Below are 23,870 nucleotides of genomic sequence, written 5' to 3' on the forward strand. Positions count from 1 at the left end.
GATTCCTTCAGTACATTTTGAGAAATTAGCAATAACAAACTTCAATTGCCTAATCGATGATGGCTTCTGGTTGGCCATTTTGTTTTCAGATCTGTCCAAGAATGCGATATCTATATAATAGGGCACCAAGAGGAGTCTTTAAATGAAAATTTGAGAGATTTAATTACCATATTCACCTTAATTTGCAGTCCTATGACATGAGTAAGATTATATTTTTTGTAGCAAGTCCAATACACTATATAGATCATCAACTCTATGTTAGGTACATGAGAAAAATAACAGACACAAATATATTTCCAAAGACTTTACTATATAGTAGTATATATACAAATATACAGTAAAATGCTACATCAAGAGAATGAAACAAGGCTGAAGCTTATAACCACAAATCAGCCCTAGGTCACTAAAGCTGGCTCATTCCCATTTTGAAGGCATTGCCTGCAGTAGTTCCCTATGAAGGTCAACAATCCATTCCATTTCCATATTTTGTAGGGTTAGACATTACCAAATATAGGTGTAAGATATATATGATCCATGCAACCTTGACCTCTGTCCATCAAGACCTACTGGCAGGACAGGAAATGTTAGATATATAACAACCAAGATTTTAGACAACAGAATTAGCAGGGTTAGAACTATCACAGTTAGCATGTGGAGGTCAACACTACAAAGTTCATTCTACGTACAGTCAGACTGAGATACCTAACAGAAGACTCTGGATTTGTAAAATATATCTTATTTATCACATTGTGTTTTCATCATTGACATCAGCGACCAATAAATATACACACTGCTTCTATTACATGTTTTCAGCAAATAGTACAAATTGTACAAAAAAAAACCCCAAAAACCTCCAATCTCTGAATTATTTCAATTGATACCGGTAGGTTGTTGTAGCTATGGTTGGAGGTGCAGTCAAGCAGTATAACATTGCCTAACACAGACTTCACAAGGTATACCAACACCCAAACTTCTAAACAAGGATATCATATCAATAATGTGGAATACATGGGGACATAATTACTAATACACCGGAAAACTTGAGCAACAAAACAAACAACACAAGAAAGAAAATGCTATAAAGGTTATATAATGACAGCAGCCAATGTCCATAAAGCTGCCAGTAAATTGGTGTAGATATAAATAACTTGTGTTACTGTTAATATACTGTAACATTATAACACCAATACATCAATCCAGACAACATCCAGGAAATCATGTCGCAGTTTTAAATAAAATTTGTAATTCTTTTGTAAGAGCTTATTGTCAAAAAGGAGAAAGAACAACAGTTTTATTTACGATGTATACCTGGTAGTAGTATAAATGCTAATTAATTGGTCCTTACACAAACAATCAAATCAATTCTATTTTCTGCAAAATACTTTCTTACATGTTGAACCTTTTACATCGCAAACATTTTTTTTTTTTTTTTTTTCAAAAGATATTCAAACAACATCTATGGCATACATATATAAATTTTTCATCAATTACAAAAACAAATGCTAATAATTAAAAGAAATCCATGGTATTAACACAAAAATGCAACAAAACTGATCACAAATTACCAGATACATACACAAGTATCATTTTCTTCATTGGATAACATTGTGATTACTTTCTGGAGAGTAGCAATACGTGGAGAAATGAAATGCTTGCTTCTATGTACATTTTTCCAGACTAAATATCAACAAATAAATAAACAAGTTAATGTGTTATCTTCATAAATATGGGTACAACTTTTAGTAACCTCTAACCTATGTTTACTATCTCTGATGACCTTTGACCTATGAATACTACCTCTGATGACCTCTGACTTATAGTTATGACCTCTGGTGGCTTTTGACCTCCTAATCTTGGGTATATACAATTATAAATAAGTATTAGCAATGGGTTAGACAGAACCATAGTGAGAGCAAACTCTGTGTATTGTAGAAACCATCACCAGTTCTTCCTAGTCTGGAAGTTTATCCTGACGGAAATCCTACAACTACTACTACGAGGAATGATACATACTGTTTTCTTGTGACCAGGATGTCATCCATGTACACTATGAAGTTACTATATATAAATATATGTACACAAATAACAATACAAACAAGAGATCTCAGAAGGATCTTGGCGCCCACCAAAGATTGATCTATGTCTGACAACTGAAAGAGGGATCATTTCTCTGCATGCTTATCAAACTTCAACCATCAAAATTCCAGATGGCTCTCTGGTGGTCATCTTGTTGACCGATAAGCCCCAAAATCCAATATGCGCAACTAGGACCGTAGGGGAACCTACATATGAAATTTGAGAAAGATCCCTTCAGCACTTTTTGAGAAATAGTGATAACAAACTTTAACTATAAAATCCAAAATGGCTGCCTGTGGCGGCCATATTGGTTTTCTGATCAGTCCGAAAATCAGCACGACACTCCTAGGGACCAAGGGAACCATGCATGTAAAATTTGAGAAATATCCCTGGAGTACTTCTTGAGAAATAGTGGTAACAAACATCAACGGTCAAAATACAAGATGGCTGCCTGGTGGCCATTTCGTTTTTTCGATCAGTCTCAAAATTAGCATGACTGACCAAGGGAACAATGCATGTAAAATTGGAAATCTGTAGAGTACTTCTCAAGAAATAGCGGTAACAAGCATTGTTTACGGACAGACGTCAAGCATTGTTTATGGACAGACGATGGAAGGACGACCGAACACGGACCATGGATGAAAGGCGGTTGAACAACTAACCATTTGATAAGAGTGGGCTAAAATATGTCAGATTTTTCACAAGAAAATGACACAACTCTTAGTATTTCTGAAATCACATTTGAAACAAATGAAGATTTAAGATATAAAACCTTAATGTCAACATCGTAGAATTTTCAAAATTTCAACATTACTACAAACGTAATGTATCCTAAATTTGAGTTACAAATCACCACTGCACTACCAACACTGAAGTATCCTGTATATGTCGACAGTGAAAAACATTTACAATCATGAAAGGTCCCCATCAAAGTTTTGCCAAAACTTCAGCATTTTACTCTCACTGATCATAAACATTCCAGTATCAGTTAAACATAAACATTCCTGTATCACGCAAACGTCAATATTCCAGTGTCACCTAAACGTCAACATTCCAGCATCACCTAAATTAAAACATTCGAGTATCATGTAAACGTCAACATTCGAGTATCATGTAAACGTCAACATTCGAGTATCATGTAAACGTCAACATTCCAGCATCAGCTAAACATCAACATTCCATTATCATGTAAACATTAACATTCTAGTATAATGTAAATGTCAACATTCCAGTGTAACCTAAACATTCCAGTATCACGTAAACATCAACATTCCAGTATCACGTAAACATCAACATTCCAGTATCATGTAAACGTCAACATTCCAGTATCAACAAAATTTAAACATTCCAGTATCATGTAAACGTCAACATTCCAGTATCAACTAAACGTCAACATTCCAGTATCAGCTAAACGTCAACTTCTGGTATCAACAAAATGTCAACATTCCAGTATCACATAAATGTCAACATTCCAGTATCATGTAAATGTCAACATTCCAGCATCAGCTAAACGTCAACATTCCAGTATCATGTAAACGTCAACATTCCAGTATCATGTAAACATCAACATTCCAGTATCATGTAAACATCAACATTCCAGTATCATGTAAACGTCAACATTCCAGTATCATGTAAACATCAACATTCCAGTATCATGTAAACGTCAACATTCCAGTATCATGTAAACGTCAACATTCCAGTATCATGTAAACGTCAACATTCCAGCATCAGCTAAACGTCAACATTCCAGTATCGTGTAAATGTCAACATTCCAGCATCAGCTAAACGTCAACATTCCAGTATCATGTAAAAGTCAACATTCCAGCATCAGCTAAACGTCAACATTCCAGTATCATGTAAACGTCAACATTCCAGTATCATGTAAATGTCAACATTCCAGTATCACCTAATAATCAAAGTCACAATTTATTTTTCTTAACATCAACAGTAAAGTAAATCATTTTTCTGAATTACAAGTTTCCTTAATATATCCAACATCTGAATTCCAGAATTCCAACACTGTTAATTATAAATATTTGCTTGGGATGGTTAGAAAGTTACCAAACAAAACAAATTTGATACAGTATGACCTCTTATACAATATAACATGACTTATATATATCCAACAATGTATGTATATCACTACCACAATGTCCCTAAATAACAATGATAACACTAAACAAAGAAAGCAACTAGAATCTGATGTCTACTGTATCAGTATGGCAAGGAGGAAATAAACAATGGCTTCAGGATAAACAATGAAAACAATAGATAAAATACAACAAAATAATCACAGATGCAAACAGCACTCTTTTCGCTAGCTAGAAGTTCACAGAAAAAACTCAACTATTTCAGCCGATAGTTTCAAGGATTGACAATGTTGTGCACATGTAAAAGAAAATAGAATGATATAAATATACATGTGGAAGGCTGTACGATACCAGTGGTAAACGGCCAGGTACGTAATATGACAGTGTGCTCTAACTGATCACAGATTATAACTACAACAGTCCACAGTGAAATGACATAACCCTGTGACCTCTCATATTATTACATACACTTGCTGACATTTACATATGTAGATCTACACATGTATATACCGGGTAACCAAGAGATAAAGGATTCGCTCTTACTCTGGAGTATAGCTGATTCTAATACTGAAAGCCTGAAAATAACAATAAAATCTTACTTATGTGTATATAGAATATAAACTACACCAAAAGAAAAGCTGTGTAACGTTAACTGTCTTTGGTATTTGATTAGGATGCACAAATTCTCAACATCTTTATTTTCTTAGTATAAAACAAAGCAGTAAAATTCTACTCTGAATGTAAAAAAGATGACATAACAAACAAACCTTCCTTACCTCATGAACCTTACATTGAACAAAACTTTTCATCCTCCATCTGTCTATCTTACCAGGTTCATATGAACCTTACATTGAACCAAACTTTTCATCCTCCATCTGTCTATCTTACCAGGTTCATATGAACCTTACATTGAACTAAACTTTTCATCCTCCATCTGTCTATCTTACCAGGTTCATATGAACCTTACATTGAACAAAACTTTTCATCCTCCATCTGTCTATCTTACCAGGTTCATATGAACCTTACATTGAACCAAACTTTTCATTCTCCATCTGTCTATCTTACCAGGTTCATATGAACCTTCCATTGAACAGAACTTTTCATCCTCCATCTGTCTATCTTACCAGGTTCATATGAACCTTACGTTGAACAAAACTTTTCATCCTCCATCAGTCTATCTTACCAGGTTCATATGAACCTTCCATTGAACAGAACTTTTCATCCTCCATCTGTCTATCTTACCAGGTTCATATGAACCTTCCATTGAACAGAACTTTTCATCCTCCATCTGTCTATCTTACCAGGTTCATATGAACCTTACATTGAACAAAACTTTTCATCCTCCATCTGTCTATCTTACCAGGTTCATATGAACCTTACATTGAACCAAACTTTTCATCCTCCATCTGTCTATCTTACCAGGTTCATATGAACCTTACATTGAACCAAACTTTTCATTCTCCATCTGTCTATCTTACCAGGTTCATATGAACCTTACATTGAACAGAACTTTTCATCCTCCATCTGTCTATCTTACCAGGTTCATATGAACCTTACATTGAACAAAACTTTTCATCCTCCATCTGTCTATCTTACCAGGTTCATATGAACCTTCATTGAACCAAACTTTTCATTCTCCATCTGTCTATCTTACCAGGTTCATATGAACCTTCATTGAACCAAACTTTTCATTCTCCATCTGTCTATCTTACCAGGTTCATATGAACCTTACATTGAACCAAACTTTTCATCCTCCATCTGTCTATCTTACCAGGTTCATATGAACCTTACATTGAACAAAACTTTTCATCCTCAATCTGTCTATCTTACCAGTTCATATGAACCTTACATTGAACAAAACTTTTCATCCTCCATCTGTCTATCTTACTAGGTTCATATGAACCTTACATTGAACTAAACTTTTCATCCTCCATCTGTCTATCTTACCAGGTTCATATGAACCTTACGTTGAACAAAACTTTTCATCCTCCATCAGTCTATCTTACCAGGTTCATATGAACCTTACATTGAACCAAACTTTTCATCCTCCATCTGTCTATCTTACCAGGTTCATATGAACCTTACATTGAACAAAACTTTTCATCCTCCATCTGTCTATCTTACCAGGTTCATATGAACCTTACGTTGAACAAAACTTTTCATCCTCCATCAGTCTATCTTACCAGGTTCATATGAACCTTGCATTGAACAAAACTTTTCATCCTCCATCTGTCTATCTTACCAGGTTCATATGAACCGTATATTGAACAAAACTTTTCATCTCCATCTGTCTATCTTACCAGGTTCATATGACCCTTACATTGAACAAAACTTTTCATCCTCAATCTGGCTATCTTACCAGGTGCATATGACCCTTATATTGAACAAAACTTTTCATTTCCATCTATCTATCTTGCCAGGTGCATATGAACCTTACAATTGAAAAGAACCTTCAACCATCTGTATGTTGACAAGGTCATTGGCCTTAGATTGAACAGAGCATTTCAACCATCTTTGCCAGGATGATGAATATTAAACTTTTCTACCAAACTATTCAATTGTGTGATCTGAGATTAACAGAACTGTTAAGTTTTATGTTAATCACGAAGGGAAGTAACTCTTGTGTTATTATTTCCTGTTAAAAGACAGAAATAAATTTGGATGCACAACCTTTTCATATCTACATAATTTACATCAATAATGACAATACATGATGAAAACTTAGTAAACAAGCGGTACAACAGCAGTAAAATGATAGGAATGTAACAAGGTAATCAGTCACTAGCACTATAACTATCACAACAATAAGTAACACACAGTCAGACCTTGGTACCATATCTAACACAGTCAGACATTGGTACCATATCTAAGTAACACACAGTCAGACATTGGTATCTAAGTAACACACAGTCAGACCTTGGTACCATATCTAACACAGTCAGACATTGGTACCATATCTAAGTAACACACAGTCAGACCTTGGTACCATATCTAACACAGTCAGACATTGGTACCATATCTAAGTAACACACAGTCAGACCTTGGTACCATATCTAACACAGTCAGACATTGGTACCATATCTAAGTAACACACAGTCAGACATTGGTATCTAAGTAACACACAGTCAGACCTTGGTACCATATCTAACACAGTCAGACATTGGTACCATATCTAAGTAACACACAGTCAGACCTTGGCACCATATCTAACACAGTCAGACATTGGTACCATATCTAAGTAACACAGTCAGACCTTGGTATCTAAGTAACACACAGTCAGACCTTGGTACCATATCAGTCCAAGTTGTTGGTGTTAGAGAGCTTGTAACTAATAAAACAATAGATTTCACTCTATATGCATAAACAACAGGTATTTTTCCCAAGGTTTCACTGTGTATTTGACTATACACATGATTAACAGTGATAACTATCATACACAGAATTGATTAGTAGTATAACTAAGTCAGAGATATTCTGGTCCTACCACCAGACTTGACATTTTGACAGACAGATGCCTGGTCTAGAGCAACAGCACACTAGTACATGAAAAGGTGGAACTCGCAGACACCGTATGGTAACAGGCCAGGTCATCTATTCAGATTGCTTACAAAGATTACCACCAAGAAATGCCTTAGTCTATTCAACAAATGAATAATTTATCTACCCATAGCAATCTATCAAGCTTTGAGACGATTCGCATATTATGAGAAATTGGTGATGACGAGGAGGGAAATTTAAAGTTGCAGAAACAAAACTACTGTATTGACACAATAGAATGTGCATACGTGGTAAAACAGACGGTCATGAGTAGATAAATTATTCATTTGTCGAAAAAAGACCAAGGTAAGCTGCGATTCTCGGTGATGACATTTTGTAAGCAGCTGAATAGGAGGTGACCTGGCCCGATAAATAAAGTTGTCAGCGAGTTCCACCTTTTCATGAAGTAGTGCGCTCTGACCCTAGACCAGGCATCATTCTGTCATTATATCTATGTCTGGTGTCAGGGGCAAAATATCTCTGGCTAAATTAAGACATGTTATATCATTTCGTAACAATGTCCAATACACATCCCTAGAAATCAACCATAAAACAGACGTACAAATATCAAAGTAGCTTAGTGCAAATTAATGCATTTAAGGACTGTATATTATAGATCATTATAATATTTTTTGAGTAAGCAAAATGAATCATTTGGAATTTAGAAATCAGAGGTAAAAATATTAATGAACAGTGATCAACTGGAGAGGAAAAGGGATGTAGAACAGAGATCAAAAGATTTTTAATTGTGAAGTTGTGAAAATATGTAAAAAATATATCTATGTTACTCGTATGTGCAGGCCTAAGGGTTGTATGGACTGACGCCACCACTACAACACAGGTTTATCTGATGATATCAAATATATACCAATATATGTAATTATCTACAATCTGTATCTATATTTGGTCCTTGTAGAATTTTCAGAAAAATGCGTCATACATAATCAAATATATATATATGTATAATTTATATGAAATGAAAATTTATAGTGTTGTAGATTTACTTTTAAACATATACATACAAATGGATCATTTGGTTTGTGAAAATTACTATATCAAGTAATATTTAGTATATTATTATAAATATCATGAAATTGTAACATGGAGAGTGACAAAGAACTCGCATATAAAACATAAATGGTACATGTACAAGGCACATAAATCCAACTTTCTACTGAATCAGTTGATGATGTATGTATGATACATCAGCTGATGATGTATGTATGATACATCAGCTGATGATGCATGTATGATACATCAGCTGCGATTATATCCATCAATACTTGTAATGTGCATGTGATCAGCATTGCTGTGTACCCGAGGTACTGAACATCCCGCTTCGGTACAGTTGCTTCAGCATTCCCTGTTTAGGAACATCCCAATATGAATACAAGTACATTCACGATCAGCCTTGGCACTTCAGTGCTTACATATATAGTTTTGTGAAGACACAATTACTTGTAACATCTGAATATTCATCCTTCGTTGTGAGACTTAAGCTTAATGCTCACAAGATTCTGGAATAAGTGCATTGCTTTTGCTTTAACTTACAACTATATATTCAGGTCCATCCGTATATGGTAATTTACTATCAACCTTCTTTGAATGAGGTAAGCTGCATCTAGATATATTGTAAGTTAAATAGCACACATGATAAGACTCTCACTGAAGCACACATGCCTGGGACATGTCCCCATGCCTACCAGCTGCCTTAGCAAAGCAAATCGCCTGCATCCATTCATTCTGTGTGTTTTCATTGTCCGCATGAATGTAAAATGTTCGCTTTATGTCTTTAGATTTAATGCGGAATGCAAAATTTTTCTTATCTAAATTGGTCTCTGAGATTTCTGAATTGGTCAGTGGTATTCTCTTAGATGTTTGCTGAAAAGATAAAAAGAAAATATTGAAAAGATGTCATACAGTATTAAGATAACAAATAAACATAGTAACCGACATTCATCTACATTTTGTATATACCCTCAATAATCTGACCCCGTAATAATTGTAGAAACTAAAGAATTTAAGCTCATTTTGATATCATGGAAAATAAAAATAAACCCTTAACTAGATTCAATCTCTTGACAAGAGGTGGAATGCTTGTGGTAATACATTTATGTTGGTCAGAACATCTTAACCACTCCTTCACCATCGTAATATGTGTATAACAAAATATGCTTAAGGATATATTCTTCTGAGGTTTCAGTCCCATTTAAGTCTCTTTTCGACATAGATCAAGAAGTTATGAGATTTTCAAAACAAAATCTCTCAATATCTGCAGCAAGTTGTTATAGTTACAAATTAAAACAAAAAAATCACATTTCTATTCCCAGTAGATTTTTTATATGGGAATTTTGAGAAATGACCTATTTGGTGGCCAATTTGAAAATGTGCCTTTTTTCGCTTTGAGTAGAGCCAAAGTTTCACCATTTTTTCCTTAAATTGTTCACTGTACCAACAATTTGTATCAAGGTCATTTTTGCTGTAATTCTTTACCAATTTCGTGGCAATTAAAATATTGAGAATTAATGTATGAAATGATATGCTTTTGTCATTTTATTTTAACATTTAATAGTAATTTTAGTGCCCGCTCACTTCTATTTTTTAGATTTAAATTTTTGTTGAAAAATAACAGATATTGAAATGGGGCAAAAAAGCAAGCACATGGACCCCCCCATAATGTCTAAGTTTGGTGTCAGAGTATCACGCGCTAGGAGGGTCCAGAGTTTGAATCCCGGTCTGGCCGCTACATTTTCTCCTCTCCTGTTACACATTTATAGACCTCATTTAAACTAGGGATGCAATGTACACGCCCTATTTAATATTTCAAAACAAGAGGCCCAGAGGGCCTGTATCGCTCACCTGATTTGAAATGCCAAGTAATGTTCTGAATACAGGTTCATTGTTTCTTTTGTAAAGGAATTTCAATATTTACCTCTAAATCCCCTATTGGGCCCCACCCCTCCTGCCCCCAGGGGGTCAGAGCCAAAGTTCTCTTCTCCTTCCCCCAAGGATGTTTATGGCCAAATTTGGTCACAATCCAAGCAAAACTCTAGGACAAGTAGTGATTTATAGGATTTACCTCTATTTCCCCTATTGGGCCCCGCCCCTCCTGGCCCCGGGGGATCAGAGCCAAAATTTATACAAGTTCTGTTTCCCTTCCCCCAAGGATGTTTGTGGCCAAATTTGGTTACAATACGTGCAGAACTTGATGACTGGTAGCGATTTAAAGGATTTACCTCTATTTCCCATATTGGGTCCCGCCCCACCTGCCCCCGGGGGATCAGAGCCAAAATTTATACAAGTTCTGTTCCCCTTCCCCCAAGGATGTTTGTGGCCAAATTTGGTTACAATCCATGGAGAACTCTAGGACAAGTATCGATTTATAGGATTTTCCTATAATTCCCCTATTGGGCCCCGCCCCTCCTGCCCCCCGGGACCAGTGCCAAAATTTATACAAACTCAGTTCTTATTCTCCCAAGGATATTTCTGGCCAAATTTGGTTACATTCCATGCAGAACTCTATGACTAGTAGCAATTTAAAGGATTTACCTCTATTTCCCCTATTGGGCCCCACCTCTCCAGCCCCCGGGGGATCAGAGCCAAAATTTATACAAGTTCTGTTCTCCTACCCCCCAAGGATGTTTATGGCCAAATTTGGTTACAATCCATGCAGAACTCTAGAACAAGTAGTGATTTAAAGAATTTACCTCTATTTCCCCTATTAGGCCCCGCCCCTCCTGCCCCCGGGGGGGTCAGAGCCAAAATTTATACAAGTTCTGTTCCCCCTCTCCCAAGGATGTTTGTGGCTAATTTTGGTTACAATCCATGCAGAACTCTAGGACAAGTAGCGATTTAAAGAATTTACCTCTATTTCCCCTATTGGGCCCCGCCCCTCCTGCCCCCGGGGGGTCAGAGCCAAAATTTATACAAGTTCTGTTCCCCCTCTCCCAAGGATGTTTGTGGCTAATTTTGGTTACAATCCATGCAGAACTCTAGGACAAGTAGTGATTTAAAGAATTTACCTCTATTTCCCCTATTAGGCCCCGCCCCTCCTGCCCCCGGGAAGTCAGAGCCAAAATTTATACAAGTTCTGTTCTCCTACCCCCAAGGATGTTTATGGCCAAATTTGGTTACAATCCATGCAGAACTCTAGAACAAGTAGTGATTTAAAGAATTTACCTCTATTTCCCCTATTAGGCCCCGCCCCTCCTGCCCCCGGGGGGGTCAGAGCCAAAATTTATACAAGTTCTGTTCTCCTACCCCCAAGGATGTTTATGGCCAAATTTGGTTACAATCCATGCAGAACTCTAGAACAAGTAGTGATTTAAAGAATTTACCTCTATTTCCCCTATTGGGCCCCGCCCCTCCTGCCCCCGGGGGGGTCAGAGCCAAAATTTATACAAGTTCTGTTCCCCCTCCCCCAAGGATGTTTGTGGCCAAATTTGGTTACAATCCATGCAGAACTATATGACTAGTAGCGATTTAAAGGAAATGTTGACGGACGGACGGACGGACGACGGACGCCGCGCCATGACATAAGCTCACCGGCCCTTTGAGCCAGGTGAGCTAAAAATATGACCATAATATTGACCCTCAATAATTTGACCCCGTCATAAACTGTACAGTATTGAGTATAGTACTACGTTTTAGTGTTTTTATACTGATACAGCTCTCGTTATATCTAACGTATCTTAGTAAGTAGACTAGGCCCAGCTACAAGTACGGTATTCGAATAAGTCCTAGGCCTGTATCATACAGTTTCGTCCATTCCTAAATACATGTAAGAATATACAAATATTATTGCGAAACAAACTGTCAAACCTCGGGTGTGTCCCCGTATAAAAGTTCGGTATTTTTAAGCAAGAACCACTGCTTCTTCCATTTCTTCGACATTTTTGATCTCTTCATTAACCAGCCTTTAAGTTCGATATGGGTTACGCTGTCATCGTTGTGACTACTGGTTGTGTTTAGACTGTTCGTCCGGCTATCAGAGGACTCTGAGGAAGCCATTTCTACCGTCGTCAAATTTTGTTTTGCCGTAAAGTAGACTGGATGTTTGTCGCTGCAATCATTAATAAAAAATAGTCTTATTTGAATTCATATATCTAAATTTATCTTATTCTATACATTATTACCATTTAAAATGATTTGCTAAATTATTAAAACTGAAATCATCTAAATATTCTGAAATGTATTTTACGACATCGAATATAGGTAATGTCACGTGACTGACTAAGTGAGGCGATTTGGGAAAATAAAGTTGCTTTGAGTTGATATTGTGTGTGATCCTCGGAAGCACCTGCTGTCCACGTAATCCCCTCAGATGGACAGTTATACATATCACCGCTTCGCCACCAGACGCATCACCACTCAGTAATGCTGGTAACTTAAATTCTACACATAGTCACACAGCTGTGTTGTTATTCCGAGGCAGCCGTTTATCCCGGAAGCTAACAGAATATATTTTGATGTCATCTTGAAGTGGTGACATCGCTCTAGTTGGAGGGACAAATCGAACACATGGCAAGATGGAAGACGGCAGGAAGAGTTTGACTTTCCAAATGCAAATTGGTCTTACTCGAGACCAAATAAATGTTGATGGGGAATTGACTTTAGCAAGCCTGAAAGACATCGCTTGTTCGTTTGTGGACAGAAAGGTGAGCTTGTCCTCATTGTTAGTATATGGACAGTGGAAGCGTTTCCTCTGGCCTAGATCGTGAGGACACACCCTCCCAAAACAATACCTCTCGGTCAGATGTTGCCTAATACTAAACGTCACTACTAGTTTTTAATTTCTATTGAATGAGATCGTGTATTTTGTACAATGATGTGATTTACAACACACCTAATGACAACTAATCGTTTATTGACATCTACTGTTGTTTGATTAGTAAATATATCATCAGATTTTAAGATCGATTTGAAATTAAGTTATAGCATTTTTCTTCAGATTATATTTAATTTAAGGGAGATCCATTCTTTGAACTGGTGGCAGGGTTTTCAATTTTAATTAATATAAAATGGGAAAATTTAAATTGATAAAATTACATCTTCTGTATGTTATATATTTTTCCAGACAGTGAAAACAGTCCTGTATTCTATAATAATAATAAATCTTTTGAAGTATTTAATTATTAAATTTCATCAACTTGAAACAAAGTTTGTTTACTAGAGATCTAATATCATTGATTTTCCCTTGTCATTCGGTAATAATTTTATTATAATATACAATTCAATTCATTTATTTGCATTTAACATCCACAAACAAGGATAGAGAGGCAATTATAACACACGATCAATTTTTTAGTATTCCATTTATGAATTCAGACTTCAGATATTCTCTAAGGAATGGTTGTTAAATGAAAAATTGATGCAGTTTAATTAACAGATCAATTCAGCATGTCACAAATTGCAATCATCAAAATAAACGATGTCACAATCATCAAAATAAAGGATGTCACAATCATCAAAATAAAGGATGTCACAATCATCAGAATAAACAATGTCACAATCATCAGAAGGTGAGACTTACAGAAGGTCCACATCGTTTTAGGGTCTTAAAATTGAGGTACCGGTATATTGATATATACATTATTTTTGCAATATTATAATCATAAGTGGACAAGAAAATGGACTATGTCTGTCTATATAATCATTTATATAGAGTTATAGAATATAGATGTTTCATAAAAAGATTTCTATGATTTTGGTGCATTACAAACTAATTTTACTTATTCTAAATACATCGCACATGTTTTTCGTGATTGTAACAATTAAAGATGCTCCACCATTGACAAATATTATTTTTTTCTCATTAAAAACAGGAGCAAACAAATTAGTATTTGTCTTCAGTTACAAAAGTTACTTAATAATTTATACCATTGTCTGAAAAGTTTGAGCTTTTTATTCTGAATGATCATGTACCGGAAAAAAAATCCATGTGTATCAAATGGAATGAAATACTGATTGTGCATTCACCAAAAGCAAAATAAATGATTTTATATTATTTTTTGTGTTAATTGGACGTATATGATGAGTATGGTTTATGCTCTATTGGCTAGAGCATCTTTAGACTTCCCAGTTTTGTCTTCCTAATTAAATTGATAGTGTATTATAATCCTTGCTGCAAATATATAAGACATTGCATTTCTTTATATATCTATAGATAGATAAGATTTTGTATTCCATTTGTAATTAGAACCAGTCTGTATACAATTAGTTGTAGGAACTAAACAAAATGTGACATTATGGAAAATAGAAATTAACCCTTAATTAGATTATTAAAATTGTCAAAAATTGTATTTTAATAGTTACTTTAATCAGAAATTTTCTTTGCAAGCATATATATAGTTGGGGGGTGAATTTAATAAAGTCAAAATGCTTTCACTTATATTTAAATCTGAAGTAAAAACCTTAAGATCAAGTAACTAAATTAATAGTTTTCAGTAAATTTTGATATGCAATACATATAAATCTATATATGAGATATATAAATCTATATGTGATATATATAAATTTATATGCTTAAAAGAATATGATTGGTTTAATTTAGATATTTAGAAAAAACAACATTAGATATAATGCTGTTGTGTTTCATTTGACCCAAACGTTTTCTAATATGAACCTACCATTGGAGTTAAAACTGTATAAAACTCCTTTTTAGGTCATCTGACCCGAAGGGTCAGGATGACCTATTGTCATCATGCACCGTCCGTCGCCGTGCGCCGTGCGCCGTGCGTAAACTTTTTATTCAAACGACTTCTTCTCAAGAACCAGAAGGCCCAGGGTACTCATATTTGGCGTGTAGGTTGCTGGGATGGAGGGCTACCAAGTTTGTTCAAATGAATGACCTTGACCTTCATTCAAGGTCACAGGGGTCAAAAAGGCTAAAATTTTTAAACAACTTCTTCTCAAGAACCAGAAGGCCCAGGGTACTGATATTTGCCCTGTAGGATGCTGGGATGAAGGGCTACCAAGTTTGTTCGAATAAATGACCTTGACCTTCATTCAAGGTCACGAGGGTCAAATAGGCTAAAATCCTTTAAACAACTTCTTGTGAATAACTAAGAGGCCTAGAGACCTGATATTAGGCCTGTGGCATGCTGGGATGAAGGGCTACTAAGTTTGTTCAAATAAATGACCTTGACCTTCATTCAAGGTCTCGAGGGTCAAATAGGCTAAAATCTTTAAACAACTTCTTCTCAAGAACCAGAAGGCCCAGGGTACTGATATTGGGCCTGTGACATGCTTGGATGAAGGGCTACCAAGTTTGTTCAAATGAATGACCTTGACCTTCAATCAAGGTCACAGGGGTCAAAAAGGCTAAAATCTTTAAACAACTTCTTCTCAAGAACCAGAAGGCCCAGGGTACTGATATTTGCCCTGTAGGATGCTGGGATGAAGGGCTACCAAGTTTGTTCAAATAAATGACCTTGACCTTCATTCAAGGTCACACTGGTCAAATAGGCTAAAATCCTTTAAATAACTTCTTGTGAATAACTAAGAGGCCTAGAGACCTGATATTAGGCCTGTGGCATGCTGGGATGAAGGGCTACCAAGTTTGTTCAAATAAATGACCTTGACCTTCATTCAAGGTCACGAGGGTCAAATAGGCTAAAATCTTTAAACAACTTCTTCTCAAGAACCAGAAGGCCCAGGGTACTGATATTTGCCCTGTAGGATGCTGGGATGAAGGGCTACCAAGTTTGTTCAAATAAATGACCTTGACTTTCATTCAAGGTCACGAGGGTCAAAAAGGCTAAAATCTTTAAACAACTTCTTCTCAAGAACCAGAAGGCCCAGGGTACTGATATTGGGACTGTGACATGCTTGGATGAAGGGCTACCAAGTTTGTTCGAATAAATGACCTTGACCTTCATTCAAGGTCACAGGGGTCAAATAGGCTAAAATCCTTTAAACAACTGCTTGTGAATAACTAAGAGGCCTAGAGACCTGATATTAGGCCTGTGGCATGCTGGGATGAAGGGCTACCAAGATTGTTCAAATAAATGACCTTGACCTTCATTCAAGGTCACGAGGGTCAAATAGGCTAAAATCTTTAAACAACTTCTTCTCAAGAACCAGAAGGCCCAGGTTACTGATATTTGCCCTGTAGGATGCTGGGATGAAGGGCTACCAAGTTTGTTCAAATAAATGACCTTGACCTTCATTCAAGGTCACGAGGGTCAAATAGGCTAAAATCTTTAAACGACTTCTTCTCAAGAACCAGAAGGCCCAGGGTACTGATATTTGGCCTGTAGGATGCTGGGATGAAGGGCTACCAAGTTAGTTCAAATAAATGACCTTGACCTTCATTCAAGGTCACAGGGGTCAAATAGGCTAAAATCATTTAAACAAATTCTTGTGAATAACTATGAGGCCTAGAGACCTGATATTAGGCCTGTGGCATGCTGGGATGAAGGGCTACCAAGTTTGTCCAAATGAATGACCTTGATCTTCATTCAAGGTCACAGGGGTCAAATAGGCTAAAATCTTTAAATGAATTCTTCTTAAGAACCAGAAGGCCCAGGGTACTGATATTGGGCATGTAGCATGCTGGGATGAAGGACTACCAAGTTTGTTCAAATGAATTACCTTGACCTTCAATCAAGGTCACAGTGGTCAAATAGGCTAAAATCTTTAAACGATTATGTTGTATTGTACTAATAGTCAGATGACCGTTAAGGCCCATGGGCCTCTTGTTTCATATATATATAAATGACTTGGTTATTGTAGAACATATTCAGACAGAAATTAAAAGGAAGAAAACAAGCATTTCCTCTTTTGTGATCAGTAGATGTACATATGTACCTTAGATCTTCTGGTAGTAATAGCTATCGTTTCAATGTTAATCTATAAGCCTGCAGCTTTTTATTACCATTCAAGATTAATTAATCCTGACCACCACCCTTCATTTGGTACACTTGTACAGATTCTTCAATGAATCAGCATATTGCTGTATCAAAGTATATAGTTGATAATCACCCACCTACACCCCATACTACCGCTTTTAATTACATTATATTGAAATTTTCACTGTAATCCCTCTATGTAATCTTCTTAAAGACAGACCATGAACTGCCATCTGCTTATAACTATTTTGGCATCATTATCATATAGTGATGTGACAATTGTCGTTCCAGCGATCACGGAAGCTGATTTTTGAAATGATTGCTCCTTCCTTGTTGGAGATTATGAATTTTTTATTGTAAATTCTTGGTGTAAAATCTTGAGAGATTTTATTGGAAAATAGTATCAAATGTAAATATAAGTATTGAACTGCTTTCAGTTGGCAATTATAGGAAAATTATTATGAATGTCAGATGGACAATATGACCAATTGGCCAGTTATACGAGATAGAGTGTATATGGACAACGACAAATTCAACAAGAAGCACCTTGAGCTAGCTAACGTGTTGTCCAGTTGCAATTGACATTCATAATCCCATTATTTGCTAAATAAATGTAGTTAAAAGGTGAAATTACCCAATTTGCTTGCATTTTGTAGACTTTCATGGTCAATTTATATACTGTAGTTCTTCAATAAGATAAGAAAAAATATCACTGATATAAATTATTTGAAGTGTAATGGGCATGGATATAATAGCTGTGTATAATATTATTGATTTAAAATTGTACGATGATCATGACTATTTCCTTTTTATTTTCCTGATCGTCCTATTACACATAATATGCACACCATATACTAATGATGTGATCATCGTAAACAATTGATTTTTTGCTGTAAACAATAATAGTGTGACGATTTTTGTCGTTTGCTTCCAATAGCCCCTGAGGCTAGATATAGTGTTGTGTAATGTTAGATAACTACTATAGTACATAATTCCATCATAAGTCCATTAATTTGTATAAAGACTTCCTTCCCTACAGCTATTGTGATATGACTGTCTGTACAGTCCTGGTAGTTCACATTACTTCCCGGTCAAGTAGTCGTTGGAGAATTAAACAGGAGCAGGTACTTCCATTGTTTCTATATAACATGGCAGACAACTAAAAAACAAATTGAGCAATGCTCCTTAATGCCATATGTAGTTGTGGGCCGATAACTAATTATAATCGATAATCAGTTGGTATGCCGCGCATTTCAATTTCCATTATCAATTATGAAAATTCATAATCGATAATCACTAATCAAATAGGTAGAGTGTATGTTGTTACTTTTACATACAATTTAACAGAGATCTTTTCAATCGTTACTGAGTTGCTGTTGAATGTTTTCTCTTTTCTCATCATGATCAGAAAATGAAATTTTATATGAGTACCTTGATTAATTAAGATTTTAAACTTTTGTGTAAATATTCCATATCTAAAGAAATATATTGCAGAAAAGTACTGTATTTTCCCTAATAAGGGTGCCAGGCGTTGGTAATTGACTGAGATGATCAGATATATATTAAGCATCAAACTGATGTAAAACAGTATTTTATTAGCATCTGCAAAGACAAATCATCACAATCTGGCACAAAAATTGTTTGAAATTAGTTGACGTTTTTCAGCAAAAAATATATGGGGCGCCTAATATTAGAGGGGGCACTCTCAATTGGGAAAATACAGTATATAAACAACAGCAAATTTTATGTCCGAAATATTATTTACTAGAAACCAATAATTTAATTGATTATTGATGGATTTTTGACTTCCGATTACAAACCGATAATTGATTATGATTTCAAACTGATTGCACATCTCTAGTAGATATGACTATTTGTCTGCAATGCTCCATAATATTAAAGTGATAATATTTATCTGCAGTTTCTCAGTTTTATATATAGGACCATATATGTATATTTACTTTCTAAATTATTATTGCAACATTATTTTGTAAATATAATTCTGTTTAAATTTCAATCGTACATTACTGAATTGTTTATGCATATAGAGGAACACCTATGAGACTGCCTGTGTAATGACATCACAATAAGAAAACATTAAGACGTGACGAAGATTAACTGATCAGTGTTAGGCAATTTTGATGAGAACATTACACAAACATGGAAATAGATAGTAATTAGGCAAAAATTGATAAGGTAATGGAAATTTGATTAAGATTTAAAACTCTAAGGTGAAATAACATGCCTGAGACTAAAAATAGAGAACATTGGTGTCAATATTTCATGTCCACTTTATATTATAATCTATATGACTAGGGTATAAATAGAGAATGGCATCAAATGTCATCAGGATGGAAGTGTTAAAATAGATTTTGTTTTACATTGATTATGCAGTCAGAATTAGCCATGTTGATAGGGTTATAGGGCTGGTTATGCCATGGACATTGAACTTCCTCAATGACATTTGAAACGTGTACTGTAAGCAGGACAAAGCATTGTCCATCCATTTATACAAGTAGGCTGGGATACAGTGACTACCTATATACTTGTACAAAGAGTAGGGTACAACATACAACAGTGACTATCTGTACTTGTACAGAGACCAGGGTACAACATACAACAGTGACTACCTATACTTGTACAGAGACTAGGGTACAACATACAACAGTGACTACCTATACTTGTACAGAGACCAGGGTACAACATACAACAGTGACTACCTATACTTGTACAGAGAGTAGGGTACAACATACAACAGTGACTACCTATACTTGTACAGAGACCAGGGTACAACATACAACAGTGACTACCCATACTTGTACAGAGAACAGGATACAACACACAACAGTGACTACCTATACTTGTACGGAGACCAGGGTACAACATATAACAGTAACTACCTATATTTGTACGGAGACCAGGGTACAACATACATCAGTGACTACCTATACTTGTACAGAGACCAGGGTACAACATACAACAGTGACTACCTATACTTGTACAGAGACCAGGGTACAACATACAACAGTGACTACCTATACTTGTACAGAGACCAGGGTACAACATACAACAGTGACTACCTATACTTGTACAGAGAGTAGGGTACAACATACAACAGTGACAACCTATACTTGTACAGAGACCAGGGTACAACATACAACAGTGACTACCTATACTTGTACAGAGACCAGGGTACAACATACAACAGTGACTACCTATACTTGTACAGAGAGGACACTAGGGTACGAACATATACAACAGTGACTACTATACTTGTACAGAGACAGGGTACAACATACAACAGTGACTACTTATTGTACAGAGCCAGGTTAGCGTCATACATGTTGATAGGGTTATAGGGCTGGTTATGCCATGGACATTGAACTTCCTCAATGACATTTGAAACGTGTACTGTAAGCAGGACAAAGCATTGTCCATCCATTTATACAAGTAGGCTGGGATACAGTGACTACCTATATACTTGTACAAAGAGTAGGGTACAACATACAACAGTGACTACTACTTGTACAGAGACAGGTACAACATACAACAGTGACTACCTATACTTGTACAGAGACAGGGTACAACATACAACAGTGACTACCTATACTTGTACAGAGACCAGGGTACAACATACAACAGTGACTACCTATACTTGTACAGAGAGTAGGGTACAACATACAACAGTGACTACCTATACTTGTACAGAGACCAGGGTACAACATACAACAGTGACTACCTATACTTGTACAGAGACCAGGGTACAACATACAACAGTGACTACCTATACTTGTACAGAGACCAGGGTACAACATACAACAGTGACTACCTATACTTGTACAGAGACCAGGGTACAACATACAACAGTGACTACCTATACTTGTACAGAGACCAGGGTACAACATACAACAGTGACTACCTATACTTGTACAGAGACCAGGGTACAACATACAACAGTGACTACCTATACTTGTACAGAGACCAGGGTACAACATACAACAGTGACTACCTATACTTGTACAGAGACCAGGGTACAACATACAACAGTGACTACCTATACTTGTACAGAGACCAGGGTACAACATACAACAGTGACTACCTATACTTGTACAGAGACCAGGGTACAACATACAACAGTGACTACCTATACTTGTACAGAGACCAGGGTACAACATACAACAGTGACTACCTATACTTGTACAGAGACCAGGGTACAACATACAACAGTGACTACCTATACTTGTACAGAGACCAGGGTACAACATACAACAGTGACTACCCTATACTTGTACAGAGACCAGGGTACAACATACAACAGTGACTACCTATATTTGTACAGAGACCAGGGTACAACATACAACAGTGACTACCTATACTTGTACAGAGAATAGGGTACAACATACAACAGTGACTACCTATACTTGTACAGAGACCAGGGTACAACATACAACAGTGACTACCTATACTTGTACAGAGACCAGGGTACAACATACAACAGTGACTACCTATACTTGTACAGAGACCAGGGTACAACATACAACAGTGACTACCTATACTTGTACAGAGAATAGGGTACAACATACAACAGTGACTACCTATACTTGTACAGAGACCAGGGTACAACATACAACAGTGACTACCTATACTTGTACAGAGACCAGGGTACAACATACAACAGTGACTACCTATACTTGTTACAGAGACCAGGGTACAACACATACAACAGTGACTACCTATACTTGTACAGAGACCAGGGTACAACATACAACAGTGACTACCTATACTTGTACAGAGACCAGGGTACAACATACAACAGTGACTACCTATACTTGTACAGAGACCAGGGTACAACATACAACAGTGACTACCTATACTTGTACAGAGACCAGGGTACAACATACAACAGTGACTACCTATACTTGTACAGAGACCAGGGTACAACATACAACAGTGACTACCTATACTTGTACAGAGACCAGGGTACAACATACAACAGTGACTACCTATACTTGTACAGAGACCAGGGTACAACATACAACAGTGACTACCTATACTTGTACAGAGACCAGGGTACAACATACAACAGTGACTACCTATACTTGTACAGAGACCAGGGTACAACATACAACAGTGACTACCTATACTTGTACAGAGAGTAGGGTACAACATACAACAGTGACTACCTATACTTGTACAGAGACCAGGGTACAACATACAACAGTGACTACCTATACTTGTACAGAGACCAGGGTACAACATACAACAGTGACTACCTATACTTGTACAGAGACCAGGGTACAACATACAACAGTGACTACCTATACTTGTACAGAGACCAGGGTACAACATACAACAGTGACTACCTATACTTGTACAGAGACCAGGGTACAACATACAACAGTGACTACCTATACTTGTACAGAGACCAGGGTACAACATACAACAGTGACTACCTATACTTGTACAGAGACCAGGGTACAACATACAACAGTGACTACCTATACTTGTACAGAGACCAGGGTACAACATACAACAGTGACTACCTATACTTGTACAGAGACCAGGGTACAACATACAACAGTGACTACCTATACTTGTACAGAGACCAGGGTACAACATACAACAGTGACTACCTATACTTGTACAGAGACCAGGGTACAACATACAACAGTGACTACCTATACTTGTACAGAGAGTAGGGTACAACATACAACAGTGACTACCTATACTTGTACAGAGACCAGGGTACAACATACAACAGTGACTACCTATACTTGTACAGAGACCAGGGTACAACATACAACAGTGACTACCTATACTTGTACAGAGAGTAGGGTACAACATACAACAGTGACTACCTATATTTGTACAGAGACCAGGGTACAACATACAACAGTGACTACCTATACTTGTACAGAGAGTAGGGTACAACATACAACAGTGACTACCTATACTTGTACAGAGACCAGGGTACAACATACAACAGTGACTACCTATACTTGTACAGAGAGTAGGGTACAACATACAACAGTGACTACCTATACTTGTACAGAGACCAGGGTACAACATACAACAGTGACTACCTATACTTGTACAGAGAGTAGGGTACAACATACAACAGTGACTACCTATACTTGTACAGAGACCAGGGTACAACATACAACAGTGACTACCTATACTTGTACAGAGACCAGGGTACAACATACAACAGTGACTACCTATACTTGTACAGAGACAGGATACAACATACAACAGTGACTACCTATACTTGTACAGAGAGTAGGGTACAACATACAACAGTGACTACCTATACTTG

The 23,870-nt window shown here is 36.5% G+C and overlaps 2 protein-coding genes across 2 annotated transcripts in view; one reads left to right on the forward strand and one right to left on the reverse strand.

Annotated features, from left to right (window-relative positions):
• Positions 1–291: 291 nt before the first annotated feature.
• On the reverse strand, positions 292–12,748 carry LOC138319393 (interactor protein for cytohesin exchange factors 1-like). The gene is made up of 2 exons (XM_069262494.1): positions 12,525–12,748; positions 292–9,584 (listed from the first exon to the last, which is right to left on the reverse strand). Exons 1-2 carry the CDS (start codon positions 12,711–12,713, stop codon positions 9,366–9,368), a joined length of 408 nt encoding a protein of 135 aa, XP_069118595.1. The 5' UTR covers positions 12,714–12,748; the 3' UTR covers positions 292–9,365.
• Positions 12,749–12,933: 185 nt separating this feature from the next.
• The window catches only part of LOC138319805 (serine/threonine-protein kinase D2-like), a 44,439-nt gene continuing 33,502 nt past the window's right edge, over positions 12,934–23,870 (forward strand). Inside the window, exon 1 of the mRNA XM_069262935.1 lies at positions 12,934–13,360. Within this exon, the coding sequence (XP_069119036.1) occupies positions 13,232–13,360 (129 nt within the window). The 5' untranslated portion in view covers positions 12,934–13,231. The remainder of the gene's footprint in view (positions 13,361–23,870) is intronic.

This window comes from Argopecten irradians, chromosome 3 (assembly GCF_041381155.1).
Source record: "Argopecten irradians isolate NY chromosome 3, Ai_NY, whole genome shotgun sequence".
Taxonomy (NCBI): Eukaryota; Metazoa; Mollusca; class Bivalvia; order Pectinida; family Pectinidae; genus Argopecten; species Argopecten irradians.

Excerpts from the sequence above, each read along its gene's own strand:
- LOC138319393 (XM_069262494.1), bottom strand. The coding sequence starts at position 12,713 with ATGGCTTCCTCAGAGTCCTCTGATAGCCGGACGAACAGTCTAAACACA. Across the intron at positions 9,585-12,524 it reads TATACGGGGACACACCCGAG|CAAACATCTAAGAGAATACC; the intron begins GTTTGACAGTTT and ends TTATCTTTTCAG.